Source organism: Oenanthe melanoleuca, chromosome 3 (genome assembly GCF_029582105.1).
Source record: "Oenanthe melanoleuca isolate GR-GAL-2019-014 chromosome 3, OMel1.0, whole genome shotgun sequence".
Lineage (NCBI taxonomy): Eukaryota > Metazoa > Chordata > Aves > Passeriformes > Muscicapidae > Oenanthe > Oenanthe melanoleuca.
Window position 1 is genome coordinate 94,482,397 of NC_079336.1, and position 22,006 is coordinate 94,504,402.

At 40.3% G+C, this 22,006-nt stretch overlaps 1 protein-coding gene across 1 annotated transcript in view; it reads left to right on the plus strand.

The window, feature by feature from the left end:
- Positions 1–22,006, plus strand: part of ALK (ALK receptor tyrosine kinase) — a 301,959-nt gene that overhangs the window by 202,730 nt on the left and 77,223 nt on the right. The window contains exon 6 of the mRNA XM_056486982.1: positions 19,969–20,100. Coding sequence (XP_056342957.1) covers positions 19,969–20,100 — 132 coding nt within the window. The remainder of the gene's footprint in view (positions 1–19,968; positions 20,101–22,006) is intronic.

A 22,006-nucleotide genomic window follows, 5' to 3' on the forward strand; every position in this document is an offset into this window, starting at 1 on the left:
AGAGTCAGGGATAGTTCTGCTCTGAGTTTTGTTTTATTTCCATGAAGTTCCCTATTAGCTGTAGAAAAGTTTTGTTGGTTCAAATAGGGCAGGTGTTTGGAGTTGTTAAGACCCAACTATGCAACTGGATTCATGTTTGTGAAGAATTGCAGTGGTCTTTGTGAGGAACTGAGAGACAGTGGAGAAGCTTAGAAAGAGCAGAAGAGGGAGATGATGGAGCAGAAAGGAAATGAGTCAGACTGAGTTAGCAAATGAAGAAAAACATAGAATCCCAGAATGGTTCAGGTTGGAAGGGACCTTAAAGATCATCTAATTCCAACCCCCCTTCCATGGAGAGAGACACTTCCCACTAGTTCAGGTTGCTCAGAGCCCCATCCAACCTGGCCTTGAACACTTCCAGGGATGGGACATCCAAAGTTTCTCTGGGCACCCTGTGCCAGTGCGTCACCACAGTGAAGAACTTCTTCCTAATACCTGATCTGAACATCCTCTATCCCAGTTTGAAGCCATTCCCTCTTGTCCTGTCACTACATGCTCCTGTGAAAAGTGTCTGTCCATCTTTCTTGTATCATCCCTTCACATAATAGAGAGAGGGAGAGATGAGGAAGGGAGAGATGGTGACAAAGCACTAATGCTGGAAGCAAACAACAGGCTATCAGGCAGGAATAATGGGTCTGGATGGTGGAAATGATTAAAAGGTTTGACTACTTAGAAAGTGATTGGAAGAAACATTTATAATCCAATTAATTAACTAGAGCAATCAAGCTTAATCAGATAGTCACTCAATCAAACAGACTGAACTAACTAGGTGGATCATCTGTTGAACCTGCAAAGAAACCAAGTGAGGGAAATGAAGTGAATTGTTAAAATTTAATGAAATCCACAAGAATTAATCCATTAACATTTTAAATCATCAGAAGCAAAGATAAATATGTAGGATGTTCAGATGAAAGCTATTTTCTTTTTGTGGCACATCTCACCGGAGCCTTAGAGGCATTAATGAGCAAAATAGGTTTTGGAAGATGAAGAACAAGAATGAGGAGAAGATGGCACAATAAGGAAAGAAGATACTCTGTGTTTGCTTGAAATGAAATAATGGCAACAGCAAGAATCCTGTTGTTTTAAAATCCTTCTTAAGTGTCACAGATACAAATGGTGGCTACTGAGATGGTTACCCCTTCTCTGTAGCAGTGCAATGCATACAAAATTGAAAAAAAAGATGTAATTCCTGCTCTTTCTTCACAGGGTCGAGTCCTTTAGATTTTGGCTCAGGGCACTTCTGTACCTCAGGGCTTATCCTCTGAAATGTTCAAGTCCAGCTTGGTTTCTGTGTCTGAGAGGTCTCACTGTAAATCTGCCCCAGTCGTGCTATAAGACACTGTCCAGCTCTTCCCTCTTTTGTCCAAAGCCTTCCCCTTTCTGGCTCAGAAGCTCTGCTTGCTTTGTTCTGCTGTTCTGTTTCTGCCAGGTCTACTGCAGTCAGCTTCCTTAGCAAACCAATTGCTAAATCCACCCACATTTCTTTGCAATCCTGCACTGTATCCAGCCTGGGAGAGGTGGGGCATCTCGGTGCCAACACTGACGGATACAGTGAGAGTCTGCAATAGAAAAACTGAAACTAAAAAGCCTCGACCTTGTAATTCCAAATCAAATCCATAATCCATAAATAGAAATGACAACTGAATAAAAACTACTGCATTGGGGGTTTTGTCCCCTGAACAGTTTAAGAACGTGTAAAGGGGGTTTTATGAAAGTTTTCCAAAAAGCAGTGTGTGCCCTTTCTACAAATGAAAGTCCTTTATTCTGTATTTGGAAACTAACAACCAGTGGCTGCCCATCAGAGTCTCAGCCAGTATCATTAAGCCTGTGTGTTGCAATTCTTTTACTCTGAAGTTGTGAAAAACGTGGGGAGAGAGAGGAATGTTTAAAAGCTGCCAAGTGACTTAGGAGCCCAAATTAATGGGAACCACACTCCTTAGTCCCCTAGGAGTTCTCAAAAATGCCATCATTACTACCTGGCACTGAGGCATGCCTTCCATCATGAGCATGAGAAGGGAGGCAGCTTTACCAAGTGCCTCCATAAATGAGGTGTACAGGGCTTTTATGAATTGAGCCTTTGAAAGGCCTGCTAGCAAGGCTTATTGATCCAGAAGTCACACATGGATGGCAGGATCTTAAATTGCAGTCAGTTTTTATTACAGAAAGAAATTTTAAGAACATACCTTTTCCCCTCCCTCCCTTTTTAAAATTACTGCCTGCTGAAGTAATAGAACTGGGAGGTTGCAATTAAATGAGTCAGCTGGATCCTGGGTCCAATTCCAGCCTGAAGTGTACTGTTCATGGAACATGATTGATGGAGCATCAGTGAATTTGTAAGCATAGGCAGAGGTTTGGAAATATTTTTCAGATCTACAAGGAAATATAATTTAGTCAACTCTGTAAGAAACATTTATCATGTTCCAAAAATATCATCAGTGGTAGATCTTTCATTTTATGTGAATACAGATGAACAATGCAGATCTTTGGATGCCTAAAAACTTTTGAGGGCTGAGAAGAAATCTGTCTGGTTCTGTGAGATGATGTTGTGCCATACTGGGATCTAAGCTATTTTGGGGAATTGGATGCACCACAATCCAGAGTAAGTGGTTTCTTGGAGACAACAGAATATTCCTTGCACTTAAGCCCAAATGGTGGACTGGATTTTTAAAACATTATTTAGAACTATAAGCGACAACTTCATAAATCCAGCATCAAGTTATGCAGTTAAAAAAAAAATTTTAAAAAATCAACATTTCTGTAATATTATCAGTTTTATTATTGGTTTCTAAAAAGACACAAAGACACTGTTGTCTCTTTAAGGGCCTCCTGGAATAACAGTGTATGTAGACATGTTCATGAGCATCAGTTCATGAAACCATAACAAAAAGAAAGCAATTACTAGAAGATCAGAAACAATAAGTGCAAAGTTTTGTTGTCCACATCAGTAACAAAACAGTAGCAAAATTACTCACCTGTCTGCAAAAATTGCCAAGTAGCTCACCCAAGTAAAGGAAGTATTTCTTGCATGGGAGCTATTTCCCAAAGCAAAGGAAGTGAGTAACTCTGCAGGTACTTGTGAGTTTCTGCCAGTGAAATTACTAAAGCACATTACACGTCATCCTGATCATTGTTGGCACCTCAACTGTTTGCATCAGCTGAAGATCTGCCTCAAAGATATTTGAGATTTATCAAAGCTTTTGAAAAAGGAGGAGCCTAACAAGAGGTTTGATAGCGACATTGCTGATTTGGACTTCAGTTTCTTCATCATTGCTCATCTCTTCACAGCCAAGAGAGGAGTTAGATTTAAGTTACAACTGTTCTTTCACTGCAGATAAAGGAGGCTGGAGCTGACACAGGATTTGCAATTATACATATTACTGTGCCATTATATCAATTTATTTATTAACAACTGGTAAGACAACTGAGCAATGGGAATAACCTTTTCAGTTCTGTGTTGGGAAAGTTCTACTGCAAGAGATGTTTGCACTGCTCATGTTTGCAAAGAGTGCTTTGCCATGGTCCTCCATGTTTATGGTGTTTATCTTCTACTTCATCTTTGGAGCACCTCTAGCTTTTTCTGCTCCCAAGTGAAATCAGGCAATTCCTCTCATTTGGACAAGCCTACTTCTCCTCTTTCCCTTTAGTCATAAAACATTCCTGCCTGTCTAATCTAATCACAAAACCTTAAAGGCAATTTTTATTCCATTATAAGTTTATATTGTAGCAAGTAGTCTTCATCTTAATTGTTGATTCATAGAATGTGGACTAATTTGTGGCTTTGTGTAGCTCCCCTCAAATTATAATAAATGTGCTTCTTCTTGCTGCTTCTGTTCCTAGCAGTACCAGGCACCAGCAGTAATACATTACAGCTGTCTTTCTCAGAACATTTCTCCCTGGTTCATATTACTTTTTTTTGATTTTCAAGTAAACAGTGTCTTCCTTTCCTGGACAATTAGGGTAATTGCTAAAATGAAACTCAAGTGTCATGGCGAGGCAGACGCCACCAAATGTTAATCAGTCATGCAAAATAACTCTCCCTACAGTGCAAGCCCACCTTGATACTGTTCTGTAAAGACTGCAGAGCTTATTATGGCTTCCATTTATTCATATTGCTATACCATCTCAGAACAGTAGTCTCAGATGAAATGAGGACAGTTTCTTTTCCAGTTTACAGTGCCAAGAAATGGACTTGTCCCTTTCTACCTATTTCTTTATCTTAATAGCATACAGGTGACCTTTTTTTAGCACCTCTACATTCTGCTGATACTGCCTGATTTTTTTCAGTGTTTGAACAAAGGCCAGAAAATCTTTTCAGTGGATAGGAGAAAAAAAAATCTTCCCCTAAATTCCAAGTTGCAAAGCTAATTCAGTTTGCTCTTCTGAGTCTCGACCTCAACTGAACTGTCAGGGAATAAAATCTGTATAATAAACCAACCATCTAATTCACAATATCACAAGATTCAATCTCCCTAGGTAAGATTTAGTTCAGACATTCAGGTGCTTTGTTGTATGAAGTTAGACAAGATGGTATTCATCTTTTGTGACTTCAGCTATCTGAAAGTTAGGCATCATGTCAAAGTCGGTCTCTAGGGTCCCTCTGTAGTCAACAGAGAGAAAAAGAGGCACTTCAGAGGGCAATTCATTCCACCTTTAACATCATCACATCATCAGAGTGTCAGAAAGGGGACAATGCTTTGGTTGAAGAATTGTTGTCTGGGATTTCTAACAGCAGTATCCTTTTAAAGCCAGTGGGTGCTTTAACACCTGTAATCTATGAAGTCTGCCCACCAATTCCTCACTTGTGAATGAATAGGGTCAGGCAAGGAATCTTTAACAAATTCTCTATTGAACATTACCAACACTCACTGGTTACCATGCCAGATCAATCATTTTAGAGTAATTATTTTGCAGGAGTTTATTCAGAGTCTGTTAGAACAAACCCTGAAAAAAATTAAATTACTGTTTTGTGCAAGATTAATGGTGCTATCCAGGCATACTTTACAAAAGCAGCATTACCAAAACAAGCTTCATTCATGCAGCTTTTAAAGAGTGCTTCCAGTCAGACCCAGAAGATTCTCTGCACTGGGAAGCCTCTGTGAATTATAAATCAGAAATCAACCTTGTGTTTTACAGCCTCTCTAGATATTTTATGAATGGGTCAAAAAAAGAAGGGCATATTTCCAGGAACACAATGAGCACAGTTCTTTCACAGAGAAGAACATTCAGATACAGAAGTGGTTTGTGAACAGTAAATTGTTGGTAGCAGCAGAGCTACAACCCAGAGCCTTCTCATGGAGTCCTGTAGATCATATTTGAGACCCTAGAAAAGGCTTTTTGAAAAATCTACTTAAATTGAGTTGCAATTGGAGATTGGATCCCATGCTGCTTTCCAAAGAGTGGTAATAGAAGATCCACATTAATTTTTCATTTACCAGGAGGTGCAATTCCTTCTATTGCATTATTTTGTTTATTTTTATTACCCTTGTGAATGACTCTGTCACTTCTGTTTAAGCAGAAGCAGTAACTCAATACCTTAATACAGCCTCAAACAACATTGCTTCTAAATGAGGTTAAGATCTGTATTATATGCAGCATTTGTCTTGAACCTTAATTCAGCCTGCTTCTGAAAGGATATCTTGTTACATTCAGGAGTAAGTAATTTCAGATCCAGTTCCTGGTGATCATTGAGTTCTAGACTAAATTTCAACTGACAGGACTTCTTAGGCATAATGCACTCTTAAGATGCATGTTAGAGAATTTCTGTTCCATTGTATTAATGTAATCAATGTTTCTTCCTGACCAGAAAAATTTAAACCAAAATTTTTTACTGAGGAGAAAATTGTACCAAGTGTGTATGTGTGGTGTTCTTTGGGGCTTTTTGTTACATGACCATTCTGCTTTAGTAATATTAAATGCTACTAAAAAAAATGAAAAAAAGCTTTAATAATTTCCTGTACATAACCCAATCCCTTTATTACCATTTTTGATTTAAAGAGAGGTCCCTCTTGAGCAGTACTAAATTGAGACACAATTTTCTCAGAGCTTGACCATGCTTGCAGTTTCTTTTTTCCCATTCCCTGTGGTTTAGAAGCAGACTTGATCAGAATATCTAGGTAAAGACCAAGCTGTGTCTGAGTTTTCCCAAAGCTCCAAAGGTAGTGGGAGTTAGCAGCCTGGTGTTCCACAGTATGCCCTCTTTTAAAAAATACTTCTCTTCCACAAAGTTCTTTGCATTGGTTAGTAAGAACATTATCATGTATCAGAATATCTCACACGATGATGGTTTTTAAAAGGGGCTAGAGAGCAGCCTTTCAGCAGCTCACATGAGTCTGGAAGATGCTCAACACAGCCCAGAGAGCAGCTGTCACTTGGAGATGAGAGAGGGTGGCATAAAACCCTTGAGTAGGTAAGAATTGTTGCAGTGGTGTCACCTGTCTGCCTGTGCCTGGAATAAATTAGAGAGTGCTTGCACACTCTGCTTGATGGGCAGAGCAGGAGGGGGAGCAGCAGTGAACAGATGGAGGCAATAACCTCTCCTGCCAATGCAGCTGGGGAAGGATGCCTACCAGTAACCTGAGGGACTTACCTGTGCCACAGCTACAAATAACTCCAGCATCTCACCACACTCTGCATGAACTCATTAGTGCTGGCAGCTGAGAGCTGAAGTGTTGCTGCTGAGGCTGGAGCCTTGCACTGCCAGGAATTTGTGGAGGGGGATACCCTCACATTGTGATTTTGGAACAGTGTAGCTGAAAGTACTTGGGGTCTGTTGGCTCACACTGAGCAACATCCATAGAAAAGCATAAGAGACAAGCTCTGCCTTGTTTACAGTAGTTGGGCCAAACACTCAGATCTCAAGGTCCTTCTGGGGCATTTCTTGCTGCAATTTCTTCAAGAAGGAGCTCTGTATTTTACCAAGTATCTGTAAGACTCAGAGAGGGGTGTTTCATGAAAGCAACATTTTTGAGAAATAAATTATGTTTGTAAAGCATCTCCCTACCTTCAAATATGTGTGTCCACTTAAAAGATGTTTGGGTCCAGGCTTGGTGCTGTTAGGTTCCTTCTGCTGTTTTCCACTACAATGAAAAGCAATTTCCACTTGAATTTTGGAAATCTGAGCAGTTCTAATAGTATCAAATAACTTTGATCAGAAATTGAAAGTGCCTTTTCATAATCTCATCCTAAAACTCTAACAGATATTCAATGCTTCATCTACAGAAAATTTAATAACTTAGCCAGCATCAAAAATTGTGTGACACCAAATATGCATTGCTGAGTGAAGGTAGTGATTTATAACATTGCATGAGAGATGTTAGTATCTAATTTACTGCATTAATCAGTGAATGCCAGATCAGTTTGCAGATTGCATGTAGATCAGTTTAATCTGTCATCTTAATTGTCAGTGAAATTTTTAATGTTGAGTTTACTTTAACTGTTTTCCATGCTGCTTCTGAGATGGAAATAGCAATATAATAACTCTACAGTGCCCACTTGAGACTGTGCAGGTCTCATGGATGGTTTTTTTTGCTACTTTCCACATCTCAGGTTCCCTCAGCCAGACCTGAGTTTTGCTAATATTTGCATGGTTTGATGTGTGCCAAATGGAGAGGACGTTGTCAGCCCTGTCAGTGCTAATGTGGTAAAAAGTTGTCTCTTTGGTGCTCTGAGTGAGGAGAATTGAGTGCACAGGACAGAGCTGAAATGACCCAGAGCTTTCTTAGACAGATGCTGCATTAGCATGTGGCAATTGTTCAGTTGCTATAGATGAGCACTGGGATGCTTGGCTCTCACAATTAAAGGATGAATACTGTGTGTATGTTAAGTTTTGTGCATATTCTCCCCTAGTCCTCTTCCCCTCCCCCTTGCATTGTGGTCCTGAGACAGCTGGGGTAGTTGGGGCATTCGGGGAGGGTGGGCTTGGTGCCACACCTGACCTCCAGCCAAGGTGTGAGAAAGTGCATGGCAGAGAAGGAGTTAACTAACAAGACTTTGGGAGGGCCAGGGACATAAAACTCAGAGCATCCATGTTGTGGGTGAGCACTTGGTACTTTAGTCCTGTGCTCCCAGCACTGCTCTTTCTCCTTATTCAGTCTTTCGTTGTATTTCTGTTAAGGTTTAATAAACCTTTGGAATTCTAAAAGTGAGGGTTGTTCCTCATGCAATGACTCCAGTGATTCTGTCACCCTCTGTAATTAGCATTTGGTGACACACTCAGTATCATCTTCCACTTGAGAGCCTTACACAGGGTAAGTAGCATCTTCATTATTATTCTAGCTTGTTAAAAAAGTAATCTGGTGGGACAAAGCTATTCAAAGCAAACTTAATATTTGTTTTGGCAAAACAAAACAAAAAATTAATGGAAGAAACCAAGTTTTCACACCTTTTCCCTAGGCTCTAGGAGGTTTTTTTTATTGGAAAATATGTTAAAAGGCATAAAGAAAGCATGAAGTATATGAACTGAAAAAAAATTTGAACAATAGCAAGTTTCCTGAAGCTAACCAATGTTTTATTTCAGGTCAAATAAAATCTTTTGAAGTACTGCTGAGCAAACATTTTCCTCTACAGGGGACATTTTCATTTTAGATAGCTCTTAAAAATGAGATTTTTTTTTTTTTCAGTGAAAAAAATTATGCTATTCTAAAAAGTAGCAAGGCCATATATATTCCCCACGAAATGGTTTTTAGGGGTTTTTTCTGTCACAGCAAAAAGGAGACTTATCCAAGGTCACAGCAGAAGACCCATTTTGGAGATCCTGACCATCAGATTCCTGATTTGATAGGCAGCAGTTCTGGAGGTGATTTGCTAGCAGTGCAAGGCCCCTGCACACACAGATGGAGTCTGGTTTGAAGGACCCCAAGAAATGATGCTTGGCTGCTGTGTTTGGGCTGTTCTGTGCTCAGTCCCTGGTTATTTACTTCTTTCTTCATTCCATTGAGTACTGGGGAAAAGATACAAGGCTTTTTATTTCCAAGAATACCTTGGATGACCAATAACTTGGATTTGGCACCCAGTCTTTGCCAGGTCTCAGTTCCCTGGGCCCAGAGACCTCTGAGCTCTCTGACTCTCTGTCACCACCCAGGGGACCTTGGATCATTGATTTTATCCACATTAGATAGGCACTTTTATCATCTTTGTGGTACCACATTGACAGACTGTTTAAAATTATATTGCTCACTAAAAAGCAGCAGTAATGACCTGTGGGATGGGAAGGAAGGGCATGGTCCAAGTGAAGTTGAGACTGAGAGCCTTTGCTGCAACTGCAGCTGCACAAGATTCCTACTACTGCCTCTCAAGAGATCCTGGAAAAGAAGGCAGGGCATTTTTCCTGGAGTATAGCAGCTGATTTTGTTGCTGGTATTCCAGTAAATTTTCTGTATGAATATCCCCTGTTTCCTATGGGTTGCCTTCCTGGCTTTGAGATACTGTGGTGATGTAAGCCAGTGGCATTCTTTATGACTGGTGAACTGCATCCACATCCCATTAAGTTAAAGCCCTGGGAGACCTGGAAGTCAGGTATTTTAACTATTCTCTTTGTAAAAAATATATAGTGGGCATATAAAACCTTTGCACTCAGTATAATTTTACTATAGTGCAGAGAGGACCACGGGCAGCTTGAGGTGAATGGAAATACAAATACAGTGACCAGCGGGGCAGAGGAAGAAACAGGAGGAGTGTCTGTCCCCTAAGACCTTGTCCAGATAGCCACTGACAAAGAGAATTCCTAATGAAGTGTGTACAAAAATTAACGTCAATGATTTCTTGGCTTTCAAATTGATACTTCAAGATCAAATGTAAACATGTGTAAAGTAGCTTCTAAGTAACCCCCAGTCTAATTTATGGCCAAAAGAGTTTGGAGGTTCTTTTTTTTTTCTAATTCAATGTGTTTGTGCACTTTGTACTGTCAAGTCAGTCCTGTCCAGTAGAGCTTGCTTACTGTAACCCTCTCCTAAACTGGTGGTGGTTTTTGCCAGCACCTTCTTTGAAACTGCACCATGATCCAGTAGATGTTTGGTGGAGCATATGCATAATTTCATTCCTTCCTATGGCTGTTAAATTGGCTTGTATTTCTCTTTTCACCTAAATATTTTCTGATTGCCAGTCATTTGGAATACTGTGCATTTATGGCACAGAGGGTACCTGCTACCCCTGCCTGCCACAAGACCAGACTAACTTTGCAGTGGTGCTACCATTTCATATTCTCTTTTTATCACTTGTTTTTTACCAAAATGTTTATGTTTGCTAGGACTTGATTAAGAGCTGTGTCTCTTCCTAATTCTTTATTTTGTATAATGAATCATTTAGCAGTTATAAAGGATTTGCCTGCCAGGAAAAGATACATTTGCATTTTCTAAATAGATTTCTCCAAAGTCAACAAGGTGTTGTGTTTTGCTGAAACCTACCCAGGTGGGAGGAGCATTTTACATAATAACAAAAGTAGCAAGTTTTTGAGAATTTAGTATTGCTGCTGATAGTAATTAAGTGACTAATTAATGGCCAACTGAATAAATTAGCAAAATGGGGGGGAAAAAGAGTTGGAAAAATCTTGAAGGGGAACTTGCACTGAACAAAAAGCTTATTGACAAAGATGATATCAAGGGATATTTTGGGTACACATATGCTTTATGGTGCTGAATTTAAAGATGAGAACTGCTAAGAAAATTGCTTATTCTGAGTAATTGAGTAAGATCTCCTGAGAGTTGATTGCACAATCTATTCACTGATGGGTAAAGAGAAAACCTAGAGTCAGAGAGAGAGGGAGGAGACATTGTTTGTCTCGTTGATCTGCCTCTATTAACAGTAACTGTTTGCTTAAATTCCTATCACTGTATTGAAAATAAGTTTAAAAAGCCATTTTAATATTATTTGACTATTCCACTATTAGTCTAACTGTCCTACTGTGGCTGGCAGCCCACAGGCATCTCAAATTCAGGGCTTGGTTATTCTCTGTACTGATACTGCTCAACTCTTGCAACTCTCTCTGCATGTCCATGTACTTTTGGAAAGTGATCTCACATGGAAAGCATTGACCAAAGAATCTTTCAGCATGCCACAAGAGAGTAGAGTCTGCCTGAAACCAGGGGGGTGATGTTGGAATTGTAAAATTATCCCTTCTTCCATTTTCCCCTGATACCTTCAGTATGTACCTTGGCTTACACAGAGCTAATCACTTTGTTATTCATTAACCTTATTTTTTTCAGTAAGCATTCCCAATTTCCATAAGTTTTGTGCATGCTCAAACATTAATAAAGGACCTTGGGCAGAGATGTGGACTCCAGGAAGGAGTCCTTCTCCAGGCTTTTTTTAATGTTGTGGGCCATTGACCTTCAGCAGCTTTGCTTCTAGGATAATGCCATTGAAGCATAGCAAAGCCTTGAAGCACAGCCTGGAACACAAGCACACACAACTGTGCTGGCCCTCTGTCCCTCTGGACTGGCTTCAGAGCACTGAGAGGTGGGAAGCTGCTGGTGCATCCAGCTGGAAGAGTCACCCAGGAGTCACTGCATCCATGACTTCCTGGTGTTCAGCAGTGTGTGGAGACAGGGTGACACTGAGAGTGTCCTCTGGGCTCCCCAGAGCTAAAAGCTGGAAGCATCCATGTGTTGGAAAGGATGAACCAGGAAGACCTTACAAATATGAATGCTTAGATTCTGAGAATTTGGAAACCATGAGTGAGATTGAAATGAAAGCCACTTTTGAGATACCAAACCTCAGTTACTGAATAACTTAAAGACAATAGAATGGCCAGATAAAAGTAATCCCCTCTTGAACAATGTCTTCTGCTGGAGAGCAGGTCCAAAGGTCAGAGAAGACCTTGCTAGGGTCCAAAGAGTAGTTTTTAGAAGTTTAAAGTGCAACACACTATGGTAAGGTAAGGATTCTTATAGGCTGTATGTAAATGCTATAGAATTTGTATCTTGTGTTAGATTGGTTAGTGGAAATTAGAGCTACTGCTCTACCTCACAGCAAACATTCAGATGCAATTTATTATCTGTGGGTTTGAGGTGTTGTTGCTCACTTTTCAAACAAAGTGGGAATTGGCTGCTTGATGGCAACTTGTTGCCTTCACACAACTGCAGAAGTTGCCACAGTGGAAAGAGGCACAACAGGAAATTCAGTTCCCCAAGCCAGCTTCTGCTTCTACCTGGAGCAACAATTGCTCTTCCACTGTGGGGACATGGCTTTGCACAGTAAGGGATTGGCTGTGGTGTGAGGATGAGTCCCTGCACTGTGCTGAGAGGGACCAAATGTGCATGCTCAGGGTTGTGCTGATTTGTGATATTCCACCTGCCACTCCCAGCAGCCCATCTGTAGTAAGGCCAAAAACCTTAATACTGCTGACAGCTAAAGCAGAGAGACTGCTTAAAACAGTTACAGAAAGATAATAGAATTTTAGAAATGAAAAATCTCATTCCTATCTAAAATGCTGTTTGAATACAGTTAACTCTCATACCTTTATTTGTGCTTTTCATGACCAGGCATATGAATATACCTCTCTTGTTAAGTGGATTGGCAATGCTAAAAGAGAGCTTGCCAAGATGCTGCTGATGCAGGGTTGAGAGAGAGGTTATATCTGGCCTGTGTGGAATCAGCTCTTGATGAGCTATGAAAATACTCTCCAGTCTCTTCTTTTTCCTTGAATCTGGGCATCTTCAGTCCAGGAAGCAGCAGGAGTCAAAGAGTTTGTCTGGTTTGGGCAATTTACAGGCTCATTTAAATGACTGAAATCAGTTAACAAGCACCTCAGTTTCCCCATCTTTAAAATGTTTGTGGTTTTCTAGCTGTGCTGTTTTTAAGAACCAAGAATTGAAAAACATCTACTATGTATAGTGGCAGTGTTGGTTGTGCTTGGAACTGCAGAACTGGAAGAGGCAAAGATAACACTTACTTTAATAATTGAAAATGGATTTGAACTAAGCCTCCTAAGAAGCAAAAGGTGGAAAATTGCATGTATTTCCTATCTAATCAGCTCTTACAGTTTCCCCAAAAGGCACACATGAGGTTTGGAAGCAAAATTTTCATGTCTTTTCTCCAGCAGTCTTGTTTTATTTCACATTCAGTTCAGTGTCTGATGCTGAGGTAGGACCTGAGCTAAATCTGTTCCTGTTGTCTGTAAAGAAGCTTAGAGATCTTGAACACCTCATGATTTTGTCAGGACCAACTGCATGTGGCAAGCAGCATTCATCTTTCAGAGAGCCAGCAATCAGTGTGCTGGTGTTTCCCATGGAAAAGATTGCTCTCTGGCAAGAGCTGGTCTCCAAGCCTATTCAGACCCAAAAAAAGTCTGATGCAAATAGCAGAGCTAATACTAGAAGCTGGACCTTTTTATTTTCCCTCTACAAAGTATGAATTTTGAAAAATTCACAGGAAGTCACAGAAAACGGGGTTTTGGCTTTGTTTTTGTGGGAATTTTTTGTTTTTTTTTCTTTTAAGAGTTGCTTACTGTTACAAATATATAGTATTCACTTGTTTTAGGAGAAACATGAAACCTAGGGGAGAGGGTTTTTTGTTGGTATTTTTTTAATCTCACAAAGATGCAGTGGTATCTAGAAAGATGCAATTGGATCCGAGAGAAAAAGGAAATTAACAGCAAATGCAGCCTGTTATTGAAATAGGGGCAATGAAAAGCAACCAAAAGAAATGAGATTTGGGATTTAAGCAAAATTACTCTATCCCACTGGATTATTCCAAGTCAGAATATCCATATTTATGCATGAAAGCCTTAAAGATCTACTGTGTAGATGAAATTTATAAAAGGTCCAATGACTATGTATTCCCAGTATTTCCTACAGTAAGTATTCTCTGTTTCTTTTGGCCCTTTTTAATTTAATAGCTACCACAGAATGTGTAGGTATCACTGTGTGATGGAAAATCACTCTTTCATTATACAGTTCACTTCTGCTGTTTGCTTGTTTGCTGTTAATTTTTGGATGTGCAGTTGGAGATGCTTATTGACTGGTAACAAATCACCAGAAAAATATACATGTTACCATGAGCCCTAGTAAAAACAAAACAAAAGAAGCAGCTAGATTTTGTGCAAGATTAATAGGAGGAAACATCATTATGTCATTTACTGCACTCAGAGGTTTTTTGTTGTCTCAGGAACTATGAAGCTCCTCAGCCAACTTCCCAAAATGAGAATTGAGAAAACATGAAACTCATCTAACTCTCTTTCCACATTCTTATTTTACTGTAGTTTTTTTAGGAAGCTATTTTTCTCTTCAAATTTAGGGAAGATACATCACACCAACACTACTGTTGGGGAGTCAAAAGGTAGGAAAAGCAACCAGACCTGGTCAAAAACATTTCTGAGAGAACACAGAGGGCCTGGATAGTCTGAATGCTGCTCACCTCTGGAGAGAATTCTTGCAGCTGAAATGTGGCAGTGAGCAAGTGCCAGCTCCTCAGGTGTGCTGAGAGCTCTCTTCTGTGTAAGCAATCCTGCTGGCATTCAGCAATGCTGAAGGAGCAGATGTTTAAAATTTGTATATTAAACACAGCATCCCTACTTTGAAGCAGCAGAGAGGGAAAGCACATTAGAACTGAGCTGGCTGAATTATTGGCATGAGTGTGTTCCAAACCAGTAAGTTCCCCCTTGAGTTTCCTGCCCAATATTTTATTTTTGTCTTAATTCAAATGTTTTCAAATTTCTGGGGTTTATGACAGTTATGACAGTATTCAACACTCACGTGTTGAAATCTCTAGTCAGTTTTCTAACTTAGAATTGATTTGAATCTTTTGTTCTGTGAGAACTTTGGGTATTTTTTATTTTCTGGTTAGATACATTCTGAAATGTTGACATTGTCTTTGAGATGAAAATTCTGTCTCTACATTGCTCTAATGAGCAAGTTCTCTATTGTATTAGCTCACTGTGGGACTGCTGCACCCTTAGTGTCCAGGGCAGGGGATGCTCTCTCAAAGGGAAGCTATTTGCTGCCCTCTGTTCTGCCTTTATCAAAGGTGTGTTCATTTTATACTGTAAATTATTCAAGCTGCACTGTGAAGACAGAGTAAATAATTTCCTTACAGGTTTTTTCATGCCTGTTATCATAGCATCTCAGTTCCTTACAAACGTTAATGAAATGAACATCACAGAGCCCTTGTGATGATTTTATTCCCATTTATGTTTAGGAAGTGAAGTAAGAAGATTAAAGGCAGTTTATGCAACTGGAAAAATGGGTGAGCTTTTAGGCATTTACAAACACAGGCTGTTTTTTCTGCCTGTAGCAGGCAGTCTAATAAAAAAGAAAACACTTCTTCCTACAAATGCATCCTTAGGCAACGATAGTAACAGTAGCAATGCTGTTACAAATATTAAAGTCAAAAATTATTAAGTGTTGACCAATTTTGACTGCCTGGTGTGAGAAACATGGCATCTAGTCTTTTTTTTTTTTTTTTTTTTTTTTTAAAAGCATTTTTTGAGGACAATGTGTTTTCCAAGTATTTCTCTCACTGGTCTCATTTGCAGCTGCAAGTACTCGAGTTCCTTGCAGGTGTCCTGGGGTGGGTGGCTGGAAAATGAGAGGAGTGTAGCTTGCTGTGAACCTTCTGATTTATGTGATCTGCCCTGTATCATGTGGAGTTCAGTGGCCATTTGCCAAGGATGGCTTTGCTCCCTTCAAGCATGAACTTATCTTCCACTTCTCTCACTTTCTTTCCTCCTTTATTTCATATCTTTCGACTCTTTAATGGTGAAAGCGTGGGTATTAGTGACTTGTATCAATAGCAAATTTACTTTGTCCTGGAATTTGGCTATCCTCAGCAAACAGTGAGCCAGCAGTCATTGAATGTCTGTGCTGCTGGAGGACTGAAGATAAAGAAATCAGAAATGGCAAGTCATTGGAAAAATCAATAATCAGAAACTCTCCCAAATTCTCACTATCCTTTCATAGCTAGACAGCAGCTTTTCTGTGTTCACACAACCTTTCAATTCTCCAAGTAATGTTTTTGTAAATATCTGAGTAAAAGCTTTGAACTCAAGCCAAAGGAGGGGCAGGTGTAATTAAGAAGTTAAATACTTGTGATAGACACACATCATCAACAAAGTTGTACAATCCCAGATTTTTAGTGACATTTAGTGGAGGCATATTAAGCTGCAGCAGTAGCTCATTGAAAATGCCATCAAATAGTAGGAAACTTTCTCTGTTTTGAGAGGTAATCCATATGGTTAGTTAACATGGTGGACTTCCATGGATAGGTATTTTTGCTACATACATCCATACATGGAAATTTTTCACATTGTGGGCATATAGGGTCTTGCCTTGAGAACCACTGAAATAAACTTTGTACAACAGGGCTCCTCAAGGATAGCCCAGAGAGAAGCTGCTTGCTGATAAAATGTGACAAGGCTGTACATTTAACCCAGGTCTTTGGAATTTTTGCAGAGTGAAAATGAGACAATTTTTAAACAGCAGCAAAGTTCTGTCCTATTAAGCTTTTCTGTTTTAATGTGTGCTCAGCAGGAGTGCTTCACCCAACTGTGTTGTCCCAAAAACTTCTGGTAGAATTAAAAATTGTGGTCTAAGAATTTGAATCTAGTATGTGAAGGTATAATTATGTTCAGCTTCATTAAACCCTGCATGATAATTAGCAGCATAGCCAGTTTGCCAGATAAGAGTTATTTCTGTGGATGCCTGTAAGTGTTTTTCCATCCCACCTGGCCAAGTGTGGTGGCAGGAAGGCAAAGTTTCCCATTTTGCAGTGATCTTCCTCAGAGACTGACTCACCAGAGCTTGCCAGCACACTGTGATTTCTTTGCTCATCAAGGGACAGGGAAGGAGAGAAGAGGAAAACCAAGTCAGAGAAAATCTGTTGAGAATTGAAATACTATCCCCTTGGGTCCCACAGTGTGAGCAGTAAGTTGCTGATCCTGCATAAGCTAAGCCACATGATTTTCCACTTTCCATCCTGATATATGGAAACTAAGTCCAAAAGCATGGGCAGTAAAAATCCCAGGCTGTCATTTGTGTCCAGGGTCTGGTACTGGATTTGAACACTGCCAGGGATGTTGAGAAGCAGGACCTGTGAGGTACAAAGTAGGCACTTGTTCTCCAAGGAGTTGTTTCTACTTTCAATTTAGAGCCTGAGATGCCATTTATTTAATGCTGCTGTTTAAATAATGATTTATAAGCCTCCAAGCCAGCCATGGTACAGCTTAATTACTGCTGTAATTTATGGATGCCACTGGCTACATAAACACTGCTGTAAATATAAAGGATGTCTCCCACAAATTTTACTCTGATACTTATTTGATACCATTCATTTTCTTTTCCTAACACATCTTCTGTGTGTGACTTGAGGCCACTTCACTCAGCAATCCAGGTCATTCTGGTTCACTTTGCCAGGAGTAATTGGGTCTGGGAACTGAAAAGATCAACTATCTGTTTTTCTTGCAAAGTATTTTAATTAAAATTTGAGTTTCCTTGAGGTTGGATGCAAACATCTGCATTAAGTGGCCCATTAAAAGGATTATTTGTATTTGGGCTTTTTTTGGTTATCTATTTGTTTTACTAGTTAATCATCTCCTTTCTCCAATTCATTTTGCCTTTGTTCTCACAGTAAGCAAGCAAACAAGATGGGAATAAATCATGCACTGTTAACAGAGCCCAGCCATTCCCCTGGCTGCAGCTTTGCTATTTGTGTTCTCTAACCTATACAAGGAGCACATATATATTGGTCTAATGCAAATCTCAGCTAATTCAGACCCTGTCTCCACAGAGATGAATGAGCATGCAAATCTGCTGCTTTGTTTTGGAGGAATAGCTCCTGGAATTGCCTGATTCCCGGTTGCAACTGACATATTTCAAATACTACAGTCAGCTGGCTTCAGGAGATTTGTGCCCCTAGGCTGCAACAAAAACACCTGGGAAGACAAGTCAGTTCTCTTGGATGCCTTGGTTCCATTATAATTAGTGTTAATGCAGTTGTGTGCTTGGAAAAGTGAGTGCCTTTAAAAAGTTTTAATTAATTGAGTAAACAGAACATTGCCTACAGTAACCACTCCCCTGAATCTCTGTGTATCTGCAGCTGCTGAAGTAAAACATGGACATTGCTGAAAAGATTGCAGATAAACTGAGTGGGATATGAAAGCTGATACTAAACATGGGGCTCAAAACCATCTGTGGGGTAATTCAGAGAGACAAGAGTAATTCTGAATTTCAGTAGAACTTAAGGGTCTTTCAAGAATGTCATGATGTTGCTAACTCCTGGAAGTCCTTGTTGACATGTCTCCTAACTTTTCTTCAGGTGGTACTACCAACAGCAGGGTGCTATTCAGGGTGATTGCATGCCTCTAGGAGAGGGGATCACCTACTGGGTTACCAGAGTCCCTTCTTACAGCTTTGTAATGCCCATTTGCACACTGACCTGAGCCCCAAGCGTCTGGCTTGTGGCATGTGAAGAGCTTTGCACCTCACATAGGGAAGGCTCCCAGCTGTGTCTCTGAGGGTGCCTTTTTTTGTAGGAAGTTCAGCAAAGCCAAGGGAGACACCATCTCACTCCTTAAACCCTCATCAAGGAGCCCACAGAAATTGTCAGCAGCCAGCTCCAAGTTACTTGGTCTATTTTTCCTGCAAAGCTTCTCCTCTGTAGTCATGCCTTGACCTGGACTGGAATACAAGGGTGTTCTGCAGTCTGTATGTAGCAAGCCAGAATTGCTCTAAGGAAAGGAAAAAAAAATGACAATAACAAAGAGCACCCTTTTCAGGATCCATTGTCCTTTATGAATAAAGTGTGGCATGTATTCCCCCACTCCTGAATGATTTGCACCATAAAATAAGCTGGAAGAGAAAGAGTGGTTGTTTTCCTACATGCTTCATTAATTTTTAGTTTTGGCAGGCAATATAAATAAGAATATCAAGTGCATATCTAATTGAATCACCAGTGATTTCCAACTCCCTGTAGTACCAGAGAACACGATGTAGCTGCACTGTTTAGTGAGCATGAATGAATTAGGCAAACAATGGCTCTCTCTGCCCAGAGGCTTTGGTTTAATCTGGAGCATTTACCCATTTCATAGGAGACAGGGCAGTTATTGCTGCAATGGGGAATTCACAGCACAGATCTCTTTGTTCTTCCAGGCTTGTCTTCCAGCAGTGACTGGAAGCATGTCTTGTCAGTCAGTGAACTGCATCCACACTCAGATTTTTGTGGAAGCAACTCTGGCATTTCTCAAGCTTAGACTCCTCCATACACACTGACTTCAGGATGTTGCTGAGCTAATTCCTGCCTCCTTCAGGTGCCTGACCTAGAGCCTGGGCATCTTAAAAAAAAAAAAAAAAAAAAAAAAAGAAGGCCCTTGTCCTTCACAAAGGACTTGGTATGAGATAATTCCTACTGTAAGGAAAATGATATCAGTCATGCTACTTGATACCTGACTTCTCAGCTGTCAAGGGAATCAAGTGCCTCCAGGAAAGGATGGTTCTTAGGGAAAATTACTCAGGATCATTTCTGAGTGGACGATACCAACCTCTAATTGTAATGTTTGGTGACCTCATTTCATAAGAGATGTCTCCTTTGCACATTGCTGTATGTCTTTTGCTGCTTAGCACAGGGAAAAGGACTGGTGGCTTCTGTCTCTTGGTATAGTCTGGTGTGGGCTCCCTGACTCAAAGGAGTGCAGGATACAGGAGCAGGAGTAGGCATAGAAGAGAAAGAAAATTATGAGTAGAGATTAAACTGTTTTCTCTCCTGCAGAGAATTCCATATTGTAGCACCAGAAAGACCCAGGCAACTGAAATTCTCTATTAGGTGGACCATCAGACATTTGACAAGATTAAATAGGTAAAAAAAAAATATCAAGCAAGTATTGAATTGAGATTTCACAAAGTGTTCGTCCCTTCAGTGTTATGCAGGATGCTATGACCTGGTGGTTGAAAGGAAGGCAATTTGGTTTTCTGAAGTGTTTCTGTTGGCTTTTTTCTTTTTCTCTAGGATCTGCTTCTCTCTCAAAAATGGCTCTGGAGGGTTCCTTCAGCTGCTGGAATGGAACAGTGATCAGGCTGGGGCAGGCATGTGACTTCATCCAGGACTGTGCTGAGGGAGAAGATGAGGGAGACATGTGCAGTGAGTAAATCCTAACCCCCAGGTTGTACCATCCTTTTCCAGCAGCAGATTGACTTGAACTTCAATGTCTGAGACTTCAGCACTAACAGACTCGTTTGGTGGTATCAAAAGACCTGCATCCCCCATAACAGATGCTCTTTCCCTGGGGGTCTGCCTGGAGTCACCATTTGATATTTCTGGGCTCACCTACATCAGTTCTGCAGCAGCTTCTTAACATGCTCTTGGTGCTCCATCACCTCCAGTGTCCTGATCAAAAATGCAAAGGAAGTATAGCCTGAATAGCTAGATGTCTTAAAGAATTATGAAATGTGTAGTTGGTTAAAAACTTTAATCAAAATGTAATGCAGCATGTGGCAGAGGGGGAGAGGAAGGAGAAAACTTCTAAGATGAAAAATGAGTAGAGTGAGTAGCTTGTCTTTGACCATCTCCTGTGTCTTTGTAATTCCTCTGGTTTTCCACCCTCTCTTCAGGAGTCAGTAGGCCAATAACATACAGCAGAAGATAGATAGCAGCCTGAGTTTTCAGAACTTGCTGTGCCTGAGTACTTTCTAAAATGTGCTGTGGAACTGAGATACTTTAGGACCTTCCTTTAACTATTTTGAAGGTGCCTTATCACTTTTTCTATACCTCTGTACATTTTACCTCCAGCATCCTCCCATCTGCCAGCCTACAAACAGTTAGGAGTGGTAGGTTGTCAGCTGTATGGTTGTCTACAGGGCAAATATATCAAGAAAAATTAATATTAATATTATTCAAAGTGTTTGTGCCACAGCTGATCTAGCCTGTGGGCTGTTACAATAGAATGTTGTTGATTTGGTATGTAAAAAACATGTTTGCTGTTTCTAGCAAGAACTTAACGTGAGTGATATACAACTTCTAGCAGATTTCACTTATTTTCTGCTAATGAAGAAATAAAGTTACAGACTTTATTGGTGTGGAGAACATTGGCTTGACCTGGGATAATCTAGGAAACTGGTTAAAAGCTTGAAATTACATGCTCCTCCATCATTTTAGACATTGTTACAATATGAAATTATGTTATTTAATGACACACTCAGTGGACATTAAATTCACAGGAACAATGTCAGCACTGTGGACTTGCTGCTTCTTAGAACCAATAGTGCTTCATACTAGTAATATTGAAACCTTATTTCCATCTAAGAGCTTTAAAACAGAACTCTAAAACCTCATAATGGCATTTCTGTAGTGTTCTACTCTATAATTAAAAATGGGTTGAAAGCATTTTCATTTCTTTGGAAGTAGAGAAACATCATTTACCCTCAGCTGTGTATTCAGACACACTTTGGTGCCTGTGTCCCATAAATGGCTCTTCACTGTGGGGGCAATCCTGTCTATACCAGGGGGAAGAGCAGAGTTCACAAGGTGGAGTTGTACCAGTCATGGATGCAAACTAAATACTGCCATGGGATGGAGCAGGCCTAGAGGAACACACTTACCTGTTATTGTCACACAGTGGGTGCACTTGTGGCAGGTCTGTTGTTCATACTCACAGATCAGGAGGGTGGCTCTGCTTTTGCCCCTTGCTGCCACCCTGTACCCCATGGTGAGCCCAGTGGAAAAGCAGCCAATGCCTCCCTGGCATGTGTTATCCAGGGCTTGGTTTGATTGTCTTTTCTCCCTCCATCTATAGATGTTTTCACAAGGCAGCATGGCACTTGCAGCTGTGTTGGCAGAGGGATGTACCGAGAATGTCGGTGAGAAAATGCAAAAAGCAGAAAATATTTAGCCAGCTGTTCAGCAGAGCATCACTCCCAGCTTGAGGAGTGGCTTGCATTCACCCACAGATACTGGAAATGAGAGTTCTTCCAGCCAAAAGGTCCAAAAACACTATCTTCCACTCAAGGAACAAAAAAGCAAGAGCCTGGGCTGTGGATATGCCTGCTTA